Source organism: Lagopus muta, chromosome 1 (assembly GCF_023343835.1).
Source record: "Lagopus muta isolate bLagMut1 chromosome 1, bLagMut1 primary, whole genome shotgun sequence".
Classification (NCBI taxonomy): domain Eukaryota; kingdom Metazoa; phylum Chordata; class Aves; order Galliformes; family Phasianidae; genus Lagopus; species Lagopus muta.
In genome coordinates this window covers 85,152,966-85,168,858 of record NC_064433.1, presented here as the reverse complement: position 1 = coordinate 85,168,858, position 15,893 = coordinate 85,152,966, and the positions used below count along the sequence as shown (strand labels likewise).

At 41.1% G+C, this 15,893-nt stretch overlaps 3 protein-coding genes across 4 annotated transcripts; 1 reads left to right on the top strand and 2 right to left on the bottom strand.

Annotated features, from left to right (window-relative positions):
- Window positions 1-553: 553 nt before the first annotated feature.
- On the bottom strand, window positions 554-10,160 carry LOC125702733 (PEST proteolytic signal containing nuclear protein). Its single transcript, XM_048966394.1, has 5 exons — window positions 10,028-10,160; window positions 5,892-6,112; window positions 3,745-3,819; window positions 3,203-3,258; window positions 554-2,242 (listed from the first exon to the last, which is right to left on the bottom strand). Exons 1-5 carry the CDS (start codon window positions 10,080-10,082, stop codon window positions 2,113-2,115), a joined length of 537 nt encoding a protein of 178 aa, XP_048822351.1. The 5' UTR covers window positions 10,083-10,160; the 3' UTR covers window positions 554-2,112.
- Window positions 10,161-11,176: 1,016 nt separating this feature from the next.
- Window positions 11,177-13,872, bottom strand: TRMT10C (tRNA methyltransferase 10C, mitochondrial RNase P subunit). Of its 2 annotated transcripts, none has more exons than XM_048966147.1 (2): window positions 13,767-13,872; window positions 11,177-12,683 (listed from the first exon to the last, which is right to left on the bottom strand). In XM_048966147.1, the coding sequence occupies exon 2, from the start codon at window positions 12,650-12,652 to the stop codon at window positions 11,408-11,410; it is 1,245 nt and encodes a 414-aa protein (XP_048822104.1). In that variant the 5' UTR covers window positions 12,653-12,683; window positions 13,767-13,872; the 3' UTR covers window positions 11,177-11,407. The 2 variants fall into 2 exon arrangements, with proteins under 2 accessions (XP_048822104.1, XP_048822113.1); XM_048966156.1 differs by lacking the exon at window positions 13,767-13,872 and adding an exon at window positions 13,178-13,274.
- On the top strand, window positions 13,868-15,361 carry TXNL4B (thioredoxin like 4B). Its single transcript, XM_048966467.1, has 4 exons — window positions 13,868-13,968; window positions 14,082-14,248; window positions 14,617-14,768; window positions 15,196-15,361. The coding sequence occupies exons 2-4, from the start codon at window positions 14,117-14,119 to the stop codon at window positions 15,359-15,361; spliced, it is 450 nt and encodes a 149-aa protein (XP_048822424.1). The 5' UTR covers window positions 13,868-13,968; window positions 14,082-14,116.
- Window positions 15,362-15,893: the final 532 nt, after the last annotated feature.

Sequence of the window (15,893 nt, the reverse complement as noted above, 5' to 3'; positions counted from 1 at the left end):
GAGAAGGAACTTGAGAGACAGAATTTCGGCTTACCTTCAATTCAGATCTATACGTTATTGCAGTCTCTCACACAGACTGGAATTACATTTACTGACCATGGAAGTAAATCAGACAAATATAAAACTGTTATCTGACTTCCACAAAAGCTACATCCTAGCAAGTGTGCTGCTCTGCCTCTAAGTACCAGGAAACTGTTGAAATCAATACCTGCTGCAGGCAAAGAAGTGGAAGACGTGGTAGACAGCAGGGTTAATTAAGAAAGAATAGGTCTCGCTGTTACCCTCTTACTCCAAATCCCCTTTAGCTTTCTCCTAGGACAAGAAAACAAGAAAGTATCCAGTAACTGCTAAGAAGCAAGATAAAACAGCCACTCACTAATAATACCTACTATCTTCAAGGATTTCTTTGGACAAATACAACCACATGTAGTAAGTAAGTGAAACGCAAATGCTTCTTTTTGCCTTGCCAAGCTCCAGTAGCACCCAGGTTGGGTTATCTGTTGTTGTTTTGTTTGTTTCTTTGCTTTAAATAAACCAAAGATTTCTGCTATGGAAAAAAAAAATAACGTATACGTTTTTATGTTACGTTTATAACAAGGCCTTTAAAGAAAATAGTTACAGGTATTCAACTGCATCAGACTTCAAAAGAAAAAAGATTACACATACAATACAAAAATACAAAAAATATTTTTTTAGAACATACAAACTCAGAAGTCTAAGTGGTCAGAGCTTTCCTAAAATAAAATAAAAAAAATACAACTGAAGATGCACTTTCCTTTCTGCACTTGCAGGTTTAAATTTAACATGAAGAAAGGCTTTAGAGAGAGGATGAAAGCAATTAATATATCGAACTCTACCATCAGTTCCAGGTTAAAATGAAAGCAGTTGTTGATGCTGTCAGGTATTGGAGTTCAGAAAGAACCTTAAGTTTTTTCAAGCTTTTTTGTTATTGTTGCAGCTGTTACTTTGTCATTTTTTCCAAATTACTGCAAAAGGCAGACAGACAGGAAGAGGATGAGTTTTATTTCTAGTTGATACTACACGCATTAGGACTGCAAAACCAGGATTTTTTTGAAACCAGATAGCATCCACTGAAGACACAGGCATCAAGGCATTCTTTTTTTTACATGGCAAGACAGGGAAAGTGCATCTTAAGATTTTTCATACTTAAGCAGTGAGTTACTGATTTTTGGTGTGGCTTTTATTCCTTCTAGGCATAGTAAAGAAAACTATTTCAACCAAACGGGCAGCTTAACGTACATCATCTTGTCCTTCTGGTGGTGGCCTTTGTGTACCACTCATTGCTGCATTTAATATTAGTCTCTATTTAATTCACAAGGAAATGCTAACAAGCACTACTGAAGGCTAATGACTTAAGAGGAGCACATTGAAAATACTGACTTATCCTTGTAGTGAATATTCTTTACAGACTGTATCTAATATACAGACAAGGCCCATTTCCTCAGCGTGAAACAGGCCACAGAATGTTACACATCCTACATGAAGTTTTAAACAAAATTAGAGCTAAGTTACCAGAGCCACTCAGAGCAACATAATTTCTAGTTTGCAAAGACTTAACAAAAAGTTAACTGCAGGGGAAAAAAAATAAATCCAGGTTCTTAATGTTTCCTGTTTAAGTTCTTATTCAAATGAATAGTCCAGTAACACTTCTAGCACAAGACAATGCTCACTCTTTAGCAGTATTCCCAGGAGCCAACTGTTTCTCCTGTTAGGAAGAGGGAGCCAGAAATAAGAATGCAAGAGCACTCTATGTTAACCTGATTAAAGAGACAGTAACCTTTTTCCTTCACCTTAATTAATCACTGACAAAAAAAAAAAAAAAAAAAATCTTAAAAAGGTACCACTCCAATCTCTTTATTTCTGTAACCTTTTGAAACTAATCACATGGAACTACAAAATTAGCAAACGCCTTGAGATCTGTATACAAAACATAAATTACCTCTAATTTCAAACTCAGTTATTAGTGTACCACTCAAAATCTTAAAAAAGTGGCTCCAAAGATAGTCTTACACCATTCTTAAAAAAGGAGACTGTTCCTTTAATGTTACACCCTCCCCTCCCCCCAGACACCCAAATCTCAATCCACATTGTTTAGTTATTCTCTTGGTCATGGATATTTCCAAGATGAGATTTTATATTTCGCTCCCATAGCTTCTGGTTGTCGGAAAACCCATGCTTTCCTTTATTGAAGGAATTTGGTCCTGCTGAGGTTGGTGTATCCCTGTGAAAAGCAAAACAGCATCAGTTGAGAAAGTCACTTTAACAACAGTAATTAGTGCAACATGGCACTAAAAAAATCAGTTTGAAGTCCAACCTGCTGCCAGGAACTACCACACATTTCTTTATTTCAGTTATGTCAGGAGTCCTAGCTACTAGCAACTGTCAGTTGGTGAAAAAAACTCATCTGTCTGTGGCACGTCAAGATGAGATGGGGCAGCAGAGGGAGTGGAAATGGCAGTAACTGCTGCTAACTGGGAAGCATTTGTAGTACAGGCAAAGAAGCTGAGGATCCAAATCTACCGTTGGAGAAGAAAATTCACTGAGAAGCAGTAAGTCTGCATTAGCAGGAAGTCAACTCAGGGATCTGATTTTAAAAGCAATCTGTAATGATGAACATCTTCAAAATACATATGCTCAAGATTAATCTCTCTCCTAAGTAAAGCCTTCCCTATATTTAAGATTGACCCTAATGTGCCTCAAATCTGTGTCAAGCAAAAGAGCAATACATATTTATTTTGAAAGTAAACCAGCTGTTTGTTTTTTTGTCTCTCCAGAAGACCATCTTCATCTTTCCCTTGCATGAGTTTAAAAATCCAAGCAGACTACAGACCTCAGGGCAATGTGTAAAATGGGGAACTACCAAGATGTAAGACTGAGCAGCAAATAAAAACTCGCAGTTTGCAACTCTTGACTACTAATCTCCAAGAAGAAAACCAGTGACGTAGAACAAATTTCTTCCTCAGAAGAAGGCAGCAATTAGATCCAACACAAAAATGTATGCACACTACTCTTAAACTACAATAGAAACACATGATCTATATTTACTGTGCTTGTTTCTGAAGAAAAACTTTTTGAACCTATTCCATCTTCCTGTATTTGTAAGCCATCTGCAAGACTTGACTTGAACTTGATATTCTTCCATGCTCACCCTTCTTCAAACCACAGTTCACAGCTGACTTACCTTCCAATGTTCTTCATACGCATCTTGGCTTCTGGAGGCATTTCCTCTGGTTCACTCTACAGTGGAAAAAGGAGTTCAGAGTGTGGCTGGCCATTATCTTATGAACATCTCAATGCTAAATTATGGAATGCAGCCCAACAGGAAAGCAATGTGATTTAGAAAAAAATAAATAAAAACAAACAATTCCTCTGATCATCTCTGTGCAAGAAGGAGCAGCAACACGACCATGAAATACTTAAGAAACCAAAAAGAGCAGAACTTCTCTTTGCCTGTCTTTTATAAAGCCCAGAGAAAGCAACCAGTAATTCCAATGATGTATATTTCATTTTCAAGGAAAAGTTATCAGTATATTAAACAATTTTTGAACCAGTAGGGTACTACAGAATTGTACACACTTAAATGGAAAATCAGGAGATGCTTCTAAGCATAAAATCCCTGTCACTTATATTGAAAAAAAAAATTAAATGACTTGCTATCTCCTCCTAACTCTAACCTGCACCAATGGGACTCTAAGTTGTGTCAATCACTGGCTTACTACTCACATCTTCATCTTCATTGAAAGCCGCTGCTACAGAAAGGGTTTTTGGAGCAAGGGTTGGAACGGGCTCTTTAGGCTTCTGAAAGAGACCAAATACATAAGTAAAGTTAAATCTACTAACTCAAGAAAAGAAAAAAAAAAAAGAAAAAAAAAAAGAAAGCTACCCTTTGCATTTTAAATAACACGGTAAAACGAAGTCAAACATTTTCACTGAAACTGAAGGGGGCAATGAGGAGGAAAAGTATTTTATTTTGAATCAGAACAGATGAAGGTTTCTCTGATGAAAAGGAAAATGGCTGCTCATCTGTGCAAAAAACTCTTCGAAAAGCTGGTTGAGCCTTCTCAGATTACAGCTCCCCACAAGTAAATCTCAACTTACCAGCACACTGCGGGGACACACAGCCACTGGTGCATGACTTGAACAATTAGATCAGAACCCAAATAAGCTGTTGTATTAAGAATTTTACTTCGCGGCCATTTTCATTATTCTTTTTGGAGTACTCATTAATGCCAAGAAGTTGGATACATTTATTTTCTTGCTTTTTCACAGATTAACAGCTTTCTGTCACTCACGCTACAAAGGCCTGAACAGTATAAAGGTCCTCTGAAAAAGTACTTTTTAGACTTCTGGTAAATAATCTTCACTATTTCAAGCACATCAAACTATTGAATTCATGATCGCCACATGTAATAGAGTCACTTCTGATGTCTTCTCTGCAAGACCACTAAGGAAGTGCTGAATCATCACTAACAGCTTGCTTCAACAGCACTTTTATCTAAATCAATTATATGCAGTGCTTCATCCATCACCACTTTACTGGTTATCGTTTTGTATACATTCATATTTTGGAAGCTGATACTGTGGAATAATCCTCAGACCACTGCCTACAGCTCATCCAGCTGTATATAAATACATACAGCTCATATAAATATACATTTATAGTATATAAATATTGTGTCATCTCTTAAAAGCATCAGCTCCAGAGGAATGGGTAGCATAGTAAGAAAAAAGGAAAAAGTAAGAAAAAAGGAAAAATAAAAGGAAACAGGCTGAGCTACAGCACTGTCATAAATGGTACAATGTCAATCACCCACTAAACTCAGTGAGCCAGAAATCCTGAGATAAATTTACTGCCATTGGAAATAGCTTCTTACATGAGAAATCTGAGTTTGCTAGTTGCTCAGAAAGCAGATCTGCCAATTTTTCAGTCTGATCTGACCTAATTGTGTTTATACCCTGGAATGCTGTCAGCCCAGGTTTCCTTCCCATGTGAAAATAACAGACAACTCTTTTCATCTTCTGCAGATCTGCACAATGCTGGCACTGCAGGTGCAAGTCTTTCATGATTACAGTCTGAACTTAATCCAGACAAGAATCTATAACCTATCCATCGCAGTGGAATGTATAAGGGAAGTATAAATGAACCATTCAATACAAGGGGAGCATCTGGCTTCTCCTTGCTTGAGCTAGTACAGGTCTACTTTGTAGTAAGGAGAAGCATCAGGTTCACTTCAGAACAAGCACAAGGATAACCTTCACTGTTTATCGCAGAGCATAAGAATTCTTAGAGATCTGTGCAATGAGGTCTTATCTCTTGCACATTATTTCAATTGTCTTTTCAAATAAATCCTTCAAAAAGGTTACAAAACATGCAGCAGGAAATGAATCACACTGACCTTGCAAGTAACAAGCTGAGTTATGAAAAACAAACTACACTGCCCCATGCAAAGACAAGATCTTCAGAATGGAAGACTTACTAAGGCCACCTCAGAGAGCGCTTGCTTTCATGAAGCTTTAAGCATCCCATGCAACGAAGCTCCCAGCTCTCATTTCAAAGTGACTTGAACAGATTAATGAGTCTGCTCATTTCCCTCAGGAAATTATTCCAGACTATCAAATTTCATTACAAAATTACTGTGCGTATTCAGAGATCCATAGTTAATTTCCACCAGGTTTTATGCTTCCTAAGACAACTGACCTGGTATTAATCACCTTGAAGTACTTACATATGCATGACTAGGTGGCTCTGCAATGCTTTCTTAATCTTCATCCAAGTCACCCACATTTCATTCAAGATTTGCCTTCTGCAAGGAAGCCTCCCCACAGTACATCCCCTTTTCCTTAAAATTCAAAGCCCGCAGACAACTTACATTTGCTGCTAGTTTGATGGATATTGCAGATGCCTTCTTTGATGTCTGACTGCCTATGGAAAATCCAAACTTGGACATTTTGGCAGGGGCAGGCTTTGTGATAAAGTCTTCAGCTTCTTCATTAGCTGCCCGTTTCTCTGCGCTGCGACTCGAACTTTCCCCTCCATTACTGGAAGAAACAGTCTTAGTTTTCACAGGTTTTTCTGCCTCTTCTTCAGGTCCTGGTGAAGTCGAAACAACTTACCAAGATGAGCTATTTTTACTGAGCAGATTGATGGGAGCAGCAACCTCAAAAAGCATTATACTTTGAGTGCAATAGGTTAGGTGCTTTAAGTGACAGCAGTTGTCACCAATGTACATTTAGTGGACAGCAAAACACAAAGAGCAGAAGAAATCACAAGCACTCCACTATTAATACAGAACTTCCCATGTACGAGCCACGAAAAGAATCTTGAAGCACAATCTATTTATTTAGTATGGAAGTCAAAGTTCACGTAGTAAATTAAGTGCAGATGACTAAATCTCTTTAGGGTTTAAGTTGCAATAGATAAAGTTTCACGAACTAGAATCCCAATTCCAAACCTAGAGCAGATGACCTAAGTTAAAATTAATTCTACTAAATTTTTATAACAACGTGTCCATGCCAGTCTCTTGGCCTGTCTGGCACAACTCTAAGACCAGGGAAGTGCCTACAGTCAGGCCGGCTGTCTCAGTCATGTTTCAAGTCACTGCTTGTCCGCATCTCATCTGTAATAAATTTGCCAAGCTCTGCTTGAGGAAGGAATCAGCACTGAGAAAACATATATATAGATTTCATCTTTTCTATTTTTGCATAAAATCGTAGAAGAACACAGTAGTTGAACAGTGGTCCATGGAAGAAGGACTTGAATCACATTTTCATTTCCTACAGACGCGGTTGCCTCAGCTACGCCAAGGGACAAAGGTGCCCTTGGAACACTCACAGTGAACATAGCAAACACTTCAGCAAAAATACATTTCTCTGCTGCTGCAATAAGCAAATCACTGCAGTAGCAGATGGAAAAAAAAAAAGAAAAAGCATGCATTAGAGAAAAGACAGGCAAGTGCTCATACTATCAGTCTAAGAAAAACCAGCAGTGGTTTCTCAAGTTGAGAAAAAGACTCTCCGCAAACAGCAAATTCAGACTATGAGGGAAGAAAAGTTCTTGGTATTGCTCTCTAGCAACAAAAAGCAGACAAATAAAGCAGAGCAATGGGGGAGAAGCTAGTCTGAACTGGGGGTCACAAGATTGTACCTCTGGGATTAAAATTAAAAAAAAAAAAAAAAAAGAAGAAAAAAGCAAAGAGTGTCAGGAGAAAGGAAAATTAAGGATGTGAGGAAATCCTGAAGAGAAAAAATGAAAGACGTACGCTCCAATTTGGCAGGTCTGTTGGGTTGGGTTTTGGTAGTGGTACTTATTTGTTTTGTATTTAATTGCCTTAATTTTCACAGCTGCTCAATATTGACATTTTTCAGGCATCCATTCAGTACACTTACTACCTATCTACCACCTCTGTGTTGCTACTTCCTAAATCAGAAGTGTTGTCTCAGTAACAGAACATATAGACTTTCTACCCTAATGTTCATGTTGTCAAGATAGTGAGAGACAGGAATAAAAATTGATTTCTCATTCATCATTGGGAAAATGGTAGAGAACAAATTTCTTTCTTACACAGATGTAAAAAATCCTAACTTCACTCTATTAAAAAATAGCACTAGTCTGCATCACTGGAAATCTGACTCAAATTATGAGCGTGAAAGCAACAAAGACAAAAGAGAAACAGGCACCATTTTCACTAGTGACCTTGGGTACCAGCTGCTCTCTTAAGACAGCTTTCAAACAGAACTTTCCAGGGCTATGAGAAGCTCTTTACAGCTTTTTCATGAAACAGAATATTCAATTACTATTCTAACCTAGGTACATCATAGCTTGCAAGGTGATGTGAGGGCAGGGATAAGATTCAATGGCCCGAAAAGCTTTGGAATGGTTGATCTAGAAGCCTGCCTCTAAGGCAACCACAACAGCTCAAACTTCAGGTCACACTGGACCATTCCAGGCTCCTAAACTCACTCTGGCTTGAAGCTAAATCTAATTATGATACCCTACAGCTTACTAATTTGACTGCAAATTCTAGAACATCACTAAACAAACATGAAGCCTGAGACCATCTAGAGTTGGCTGTACCAACTCCCACACACTTTTTCTCACCCTTCTCCAGGAAATGTTAAATAGCCTCCCTCACAAAATTAGATCCTACTGCCATTGCTTTTGCCAGGCTCTACTTGGGACAGACTGCAGATTGCTGAAATAAATGGCTTCCTTACAAAAACTTGCTTGATGAAGGTGCTACAAATGGCTCAAGACAACCAGGGGGGAGGAACTGCTGTACTATTCTATTTCCAGAGGAAACAGTTAGAAACAAAGATGCAGATCATTCCTTAAGCAGGTCTCTGTTATTTCCCCAGCCAATGCAGACATATTTTTAAAGAATTTTTACTATTTCCTAGGGATTTCTAGATAGTCCTATTTCACCTACCACAAGCGCCACTGCTATTTGGAAATCTACCTCTGACCAGTGCTTTTTTCATGGATCACAGTAACAACACTGTCTCTGGTGACAGCAATAGGATCCAAGTGATCAGCATGGAGCTGTGTCAGCGGAGGAGCAGCTGGGGGTTAGGGACAGGTTCCACACCAAAGGGCAGTGGGCATGGAATGAGCTGCCCAGGGCTGCGGGCACAGCCCCAAGTTGCTGGGTTCAAGAATGTTTTGGATAGTGCTCTCAGACATAGGCTTTGAATATTAGTTGGTTCTGAGTGGAACCAAGAGTTGGACTTGATGATCCTTCAGGGTCCTTTCCAACTCAGGATACTCTATAACTCTATGATAAGAAGCCACACTGCTTCATATTTGAGTTTTCCTCACAGGCATCAACAAGCTGTATGTGCACGTGGACATCTTTTCACTGCCTTGGTGCTAGAAGTGACAAGAGCAACAATGCTGAATGCAGAGCATTTTGGGCTATCTTCCCCCAGGAGTGGGACTGAATTTCAACTACGTTAAGCTCAAGAAGAAAAACATCGATTTTGGCAAAAAACAGAAGGCTCTAGATTGCTTTAAAAAGTCACTGGGGAATAACAGCCAGCATTAGGGCTAATGTAACATAACTCATTAACATCACATTCCAGCACACCAGAGAAGTAGATGGTACAGTATGGACACTGGGCAGAGTAATACTGGCCAGTTATAATATTGCACACACAAAATGAGAAATAAAGTAGTAATAATAAAAACAGAACATGAATCCAGGAATCACCACTCATACTTTGGTGATCAGACATACGATTCATTCTTAACACTATCTTATTTGGTTTACAAGCCAAATTTAATCTTCCAACAGATCAAAGAAGTGCCTTCTGTTTCTAGCAATATTTAATTCAAAACCAGGGAAGGGAAGCTTTAACAAGTCACCGTTTTCCCACTGTTAAGTCATACAAAAAGAAAGCAGGCAAGAAGGAAAGACACATGATAAAACATTCCAGGAGAACCAATGATAAGCAGTACATGAGGAGACAGAAATATCTAAATAATACAAAACTAAATAATAAACTTGTGGATTGCTGCCAAGCAAAAAAAAAAAAAAGAACTAAAAAAAACCTTGTGATGCTCAAGATGGCACACAGGAGATATTCACTGTATCACTACTCCCCAGGCGCTTCAGTTGTTAAAGCCAATGTTGAGTGTTTCAATGGTAATCGTGAAATCTCTCTCAATACACGGCAGAATTATTCCGCGTATTTTTTCATTAAAATAAAGAAATAAGAGAACGCCCTAGCGCGGCAGGGCGAATTCGCCGGCCACAAGCGCTGCCATGAGGCCGAAGCGGCCCCAGGCGCCGTGCCCAGCCCGCGGCCTCCCCTTCCGCGCAGCCCCTCAGGCCCGGTCAGGCCCGGGCCGCCCCTCACCCCAGGGCCGGGCACACGACGCAGCGCGGCCCGGCCCAGGCCAGCCTATCCGCCCCTGGGGCGGCACTCCCCGCGCCCCCCACCCCCGGGGGACGCCCCCGGTCCCACAGCGCGCCCCACGGGCCCGCGGCGAGAGGCGCTGCACGTTCACCTCCTGCGGGCGGCGGCCGCCTCGCCTTCTCCCCCTCCGCTCTGCCGTCCGCCATTTTCCCCCGCCTCCGCCTCCCGCGCAGCGCATGCGCGCCGCGATGCCGCGGCTCCGCCGCCTCCCGCTCCTCCCACGGCCATGGAGAAGGCACAGCGGCCGTACCGGAAGCGGAAGCCGCGCAGGGAGGGCGGAAAGAAGTCCAAGCGGCGCTCGTGTGGTACACTTCCGGCAGGCGGGGGCCAGAGCCGGCGCGAGCTGAGTAATGCTCTCCGGACTGCGGCAAAGTCATCCCGCTTCCCTCTCTCCCAGCCGTTTCCTCACTAGAAAAAAAACAAATCAGAGGGCCCCGTTCTTCGTTTTCCTGGATACAAACCACTACATGCGATCGGTAATTTGAAGCACTAGCGTACGCAATTGATGAAATCAAGATGCTTTAATTGCCTATGAACGAATCCAGATGCTTCTTGCATTCATACGGTGCCCATTGACGCCCTGCAGTCTGACCACCGGCTGTTGCATGAGCTGTCATAAAAAATAAAAGGCACTCTGCACGTCTTTAAGTATTCACTGAGATGACTTTATCATCTCAGAACTTCCAGTAGTCTGGCAAATGTGCAGTACACAGACTGAAAACAGTCATTCGCAGGGAAAAGCCACTCAAAAGAGCGCAAGGTATTTTTTGGCAGGTTCAGGAAACTCTGGGATATTCTTTCCTAACTGAATTCCTTTGTCCCAGAACACTCAGACAAACCGCGCAACTTTCACAACTCCCCAAACTCACATTAAAAGAGCAGAGAAGCATTGGCATAGGCTGCCCAGGGAGGTGTTGGAATCACCATCCCTACAGGTGTTTCAGAACTGTGTGAATGTAGCATTGAGAAACATGGCTGGTGGGCATGCTGGAATGGGTTGGTGGTTGGATTAGATGATCTTAACGGTCTTTTCCAGCATTAACAATTTTGTGATTCCATGTCTAATGTCAGTTTATGCACCAAAAACAAGGAAAAGTGTCTTCTGTTTGGTCTCGCCTAATCTTTTAGAATAAGGCTGTGGATTTGCAAACCCACAGCACTCAGGTATTCCTTGGAGAACAAACTTCATATTTTTTAAGAATCACCCTTAGCCATTATGACTCTAGTGAACAGATTCATACACGGTGTAATCTAATTTCTATTGCATAATTTCAGAAGTGTGCAAGTAAATTCAAACAGACCCAATAACACAGTCATTAAAAAAAGAAACGCTCTAACAAAAGTCTTTTTGAACTAGTCCAATAAATTTTAGTGACAAACAGTAATTACAGAATACAGTCCCAGAAGTCTCAAGAAACTGGCACGTTTAGGGTTATAGCTTGCCTGTGAAATAATTTTCTTCTCCATCACTCTATTTTTGTGTTAGCCTCTTGGAGTAGTTGTTTGCAAATCGCTTTTGTGATTCTTCTGGTCTCTTCCCAAGTTTAAGCACGTTGATCAAGTTTAAGGTTTTTTTCAGTTCATGCATGGGCTTGTTTACAAAGCCACAGTACTTTCTTTTGGGAACAAATTCCAGAGCCTTCTTCCAATCTCCAGTATCTTTCAAGGTTAATAAAATATGCATCATCTGATCCAGCGTGAGATTTTTAGCACCAGAATTCCACAGCAAGTATTTCTCCAATGGAAGGGCTGCAGTCTCTAGCCCCAGTCGTTTTGCCTGTGCTAAAGAAACTCCTGTTTTTATACTCTTGTCAACTATAGACCCGACAATGTAGATTTTGTTATGATCAAAAGTTTTCATTACTTTGGGAGAATCAGCAGTCAGATAGACAAGCTTATCCTTTGGAAAGATGTTTGTGTAGCACTGGTCTGTCACTGTGATAAGCAGTTTGTCCCACGCTCCTCTATAATGTTTGATAAATTCCTTATGATACAGACTATCATCTTTGAAATTACAGAAGTGAATGTGGAATGGATCCACAGATCTTCGATTACAACCTTCACTTAATACTATTTGTCTCACTGTATTTGCTACTTCCCTGACAGACATGTACTTTTCATAAGACATATCAAACACTAGAGGCTGCCCAAAGATCATAGACTGAGCAACTCTCCAGTTGTATGCTTTATCCATAGAGCTGCTCCACAGACAAACAAATGGATTTTTCTTGGGCTCTTCAGTTTCTGAAGCTCCCTCTTGTGTTTCCAGCCTCCTTTCCCTTTTTTCATCCATCTTTCTTTTGTTGCTTTTCTTGTACAGTTCTTTAAGATACAAAAATTTTAAATACTTCTTTTGGGCTGATTTGGAAGGACATTCTATAAAAGCTTTTAGCTGTTCTTCACTGATTTTTTCAGGAACTGCTCTACCAACTAGCCTCCACAACTCCAAAGTCTCACGTGCCGCAGCCAAAGCAGAGATCTCCTTAGGCTCAGAGACTGTCTCACTGACATCCTGCAACCCAGACTTCATTACTTTCTTCCACGCATCTAAATCTACTTTTTCTGAGGAACTGCGTGAACTGTCCTCTTTCAGGCAAGGTGACAGAATCAGAGTTCTACTCAGTGGAAACAAATCTCGTTTCATCCCATGCTGTATTGAAAATGAGAAGGCAGAGCATCTTACAATTTTTTTCAGAAGCATATTAGCAGCCCGCATACTTGAACATGTGCTGTGTTCAAACAATTATCTGCAAAAAAGCACAAGAGGGGGAAAAACTTCTCAGAAGTCATGAAGAAAACATAGATGTTCATCCTTATTACTGCTGACAGACAGCAAGTTACTTCCTGAGGAATACCAGGAATTCCTCCTTCCACTATTGCTTTTCTACTGTACTTAAAAACAACGTATATGGCACTGTTATGAACAGGTGTGTTTAGCTCTACTGCTTAAAACAGCTGTACCTAATGCAATTCAAAATGCAGTCAGTCTCTCAGTAGCGTTCATTTTCATCTACCATTTGACAAATATGAACTCTGCAACAGAAGCAAGCAGAATGCTGCATGGAGACTGAAAATAACTTAAAACTACATCCAGACACCTACCTAATTTCTTTTTTATTTTAGTACCTGCTTTAATTCTTCTATATATGCTTCCATATAATAGGACGCTGAGCTACTACAACTACCACTGCTATAGTTTTGCAAAGCCAACAGTACTGCCAAGGAAGGAAGGCTTATATACCTTGAGGTCCTTATTCCTGGCTCTCTTAGCAGCACAAATACTTCACTGTAAGAAAGAAATTGAGGCTATGGAGAGTGTCCAAGGAGAAGCAACGAAGCTGCTGAAGGGTCTGAAGTATAAATGTTATGAGGAACAGCTGAGGGAACTGGGATTGCAGACCTTACTGCTTCCTAGGGCTACCTGGAAGGAGGTTGTAGTGAGGTGGGGGTTGGCCTCTTCTCCCGTGTGACAGGGATAGGATAAAAGGGAAAGGCCTCATGTTGCACCAGGGGAGGTTCAGGTTGGATATTAGGAAAAGTTTCCTCTCAGTAGTGATGAGGCATTGACACAGGCTGCCCAGGGAGGTGGTGGAGTCACTGTCCCTGGAGGATTTCAAGAGCCGTGTGGATGTGGCACTGAGGAATACAGTGGGCGCATGGTAGTGACGGGCTGATGGTTCGACTAAGATGATCTCAGCGGTCTTTTCCAACCTTAACAATTCTATGATTTCTGAGGCTGCACTATGAACCAAACCCAAACTGATCTTAAGGCCAACTGCTGGGGAGAGGAGGAATGCTAATGATCAACCCTACTAAAGGAGATTACGTACCTGGGCGAGCGCGGCTAACAGTTCCCGCACGCCACCCCGATCCTCGCCGCCATCTCCTGCGCGTCAGGAAGGCGGGAGCGCCGCTCCGCGCGTGCGCGGGGAGGAGTCAGTCCGTTCGCTTTCTTGCCCGGGCCTGCTGGCCGATCTCTGCGTTCTGCGGGTTCTGAACAGTCGTTCCGGCGATCACCTGCCCGTTGCAACGGTCGGAGCCCCAGGGCTGTATCTCCGCGCGTTTGGGCTCCCGGCGCGGGCGGGCTGGCTCACTGATTTCATTTTGTCATCCTTTTTCTTTTCTTTACTTTCTGTGATCGTCAGGAGAGGGGGGTCGGTAGAGGCTGCGCGCTGTCAGGATGAGTTTCCTGCTGCCCAAGCTGAGCTCTAAGAAGGAGGTGGATCAGGCCATAAAGAGCGTGGCAGAGAAGGTTTTGGTCCTCCGGTTCGGAAGAGATAACGATGCTGTCTGTCTGCAGCTCGATGATATTGTAAGAGCTCTTTTTTTTTTCTTTTTCCTTTTTTTTTTTTTTTTTTTCTCCCTCAGTATAAATGAAGACTCCCGATAGACCTGTTGTTCACAGGACAGTGCCATAGGTTGTGTTTGGGTGATAGGGTGCCTGATAAAGATGGTGGTAGTGTTTGCGGCTGACACTTAAAAGTAACACGAATTCATACCCTCAACAGTTTGACACTTTAGCATGCATGCGTGTGTGTATAAAGTGCTAGAGGTAGATGGGACATTCCAGCCCTGCTTAAACTGATAGGATCTAATGGAGATGGGCTTCATAAAGCTTGATGCCTTTATTTCCGCTTCTGCCTCAATCCATTTTCTCCCTGTCTGCCTCATCCTTGTCAGCTTGCCAAGACAGCTCACGATCTAAGTAAGATGGCAGTCATCTACCTGGTGGATGTGAACAAGGTTCCTGTGTACACCCAGTATTTTGACATCAGCTATATTCCATCCACCGTATTTTTCTTCAATGGACAGCACATGAAGGTTGATTATGGGTATGTCATCCCACCTGACATTGTCTGTTACATTTATAGTAATTTAACAGTCTCTGTGTTACCTTGTCTACAACAGGTAATGCTTGAAAACTGTATTGCTGTTGATAGAATCTGCACTGATATGTGAGGAGGTGGAAGTACATAGCATTAAAAAGTAGTTTGAAACACTCTGACATTATAAGTAGGTACCAGCTGTGAAATATGCTGGGCTCTGCAAAACAGGGCATGATTAAAACCTTAGACACAACACTGCACCTTCTTAGACTTTGGATATCAGGTCATAGTATATTCCTGACTTGGTTGATGAGGTTCTTTCAGAATCAACAAGTCAAAATCCTTAATTTCATTATACAACTTTTCTTGTCTATGTTTTTGTTTTGAATGTTTCAATGTTTCAATACTACTTTTATTCTATGCTTATCTTTAGGTCTCCAGATCACACCAAATTTGTAGGAAGCTTCAAAACAAAGCAAGACTTCATAGATCTGATTGAAGTGATTTACCGTGGTGCCATGCGCGGAAAGCTTATTGTGAGAAGCCCTATTGATCCCAGCAACATTCCTAAATATGACCTTCTTTACCAAGGAATTTAGTGGGCTGACCTGAGTTAAAGAGTTATGGGAATGGCAGATATTCTAGATAAGTTTTTCCTCAGCATTTTTATCCACTGCTGACACCATGGGACACTGAGCATTTATGGTGAAGGATCATATTGGTCTCTTTCTGAAGACAGACATTCTGTCACTTAGTACTTCTGTCACAAATAAAGCTACTTGTTAACATCTACAATTCATGTAAGTGACTGTACTTGAGTGTCATGCTGGCCAGCAGCTGTAGAACAGATATGCTGCTTGTATGCATAATGATGACATCAGCACAATGTTCATAAGTGAACTAAACAGTAGTGTACTCAATTAAATGTCTATTCAATACTACTTTCATTCAAATATGATATTAGCCAAGCTGTATTTAAAAAGCTGCAGTTGTTACTGAAAGTACTTACCTCTCTGTGCCTTTCCAATGGAATTTTATATTTCTACCTATTACTACATAACGGTATGAAAGCTTTTTCAGACAATCAGAAATTACTAAAATCAGAAATAGATGAACATAATAATAACATAA

Excerpts from the sequence above, each read along its gene's own strand:
- LOC125702733 (XM_048966394.1), bottom strand. The coding sequence starts at position 10,082 with ATGGCGGACGGCAGAGCGGAGGGGGAGAAGGCGAGGCGGCCGCCGCCC. Across the intron at positions 6,113-10,027 it reads GCGGCCGCCGCCCGCAGGAG|GACCTGAAGAAGAGGCAGAA; the intron begins GTGAACGTGCAG and ends CGACTTCACCAG. Across the intron at positions 3,259-3,744 it reads CTTTCAATGAAGATGAAGAT|AGTGAACCAGAGGAAATGCC; the intron begins GTGAGTAGTAAG and ends TTTCCACTGTAG.
- TRMT10C (XM_048966147.1), bottom strand. The coding sequence starts at position 12,652 with ATGCGGGCTGCTAATATGCTTCTGAAAAAAATTGTAAGATGCTCTGCC.
- TXNL4B (XM_048966467.1), top strand. The coding sequence starts at position 14,117 with ATGAGTTTCCTGCTGCCCAAGCTGAGCTCTAAGAAGGAGGTGGATCAG. Across the intron at positions 14,249-14,616 it reads GTCTGCAGCTCGATGATATT|CTTGCCAAGACAGCTCACGA; the intron begins GTAAGAGCTCTT and ends CATCCTTGTCAG. Across the intron at positions 14,769-15,195 it reads CACATGAAGGTTGATTATGG|GTCTCCAGATCACACCAAAT; the intron begins GTATGTCATCCC and ends GCTTATCTTTAG.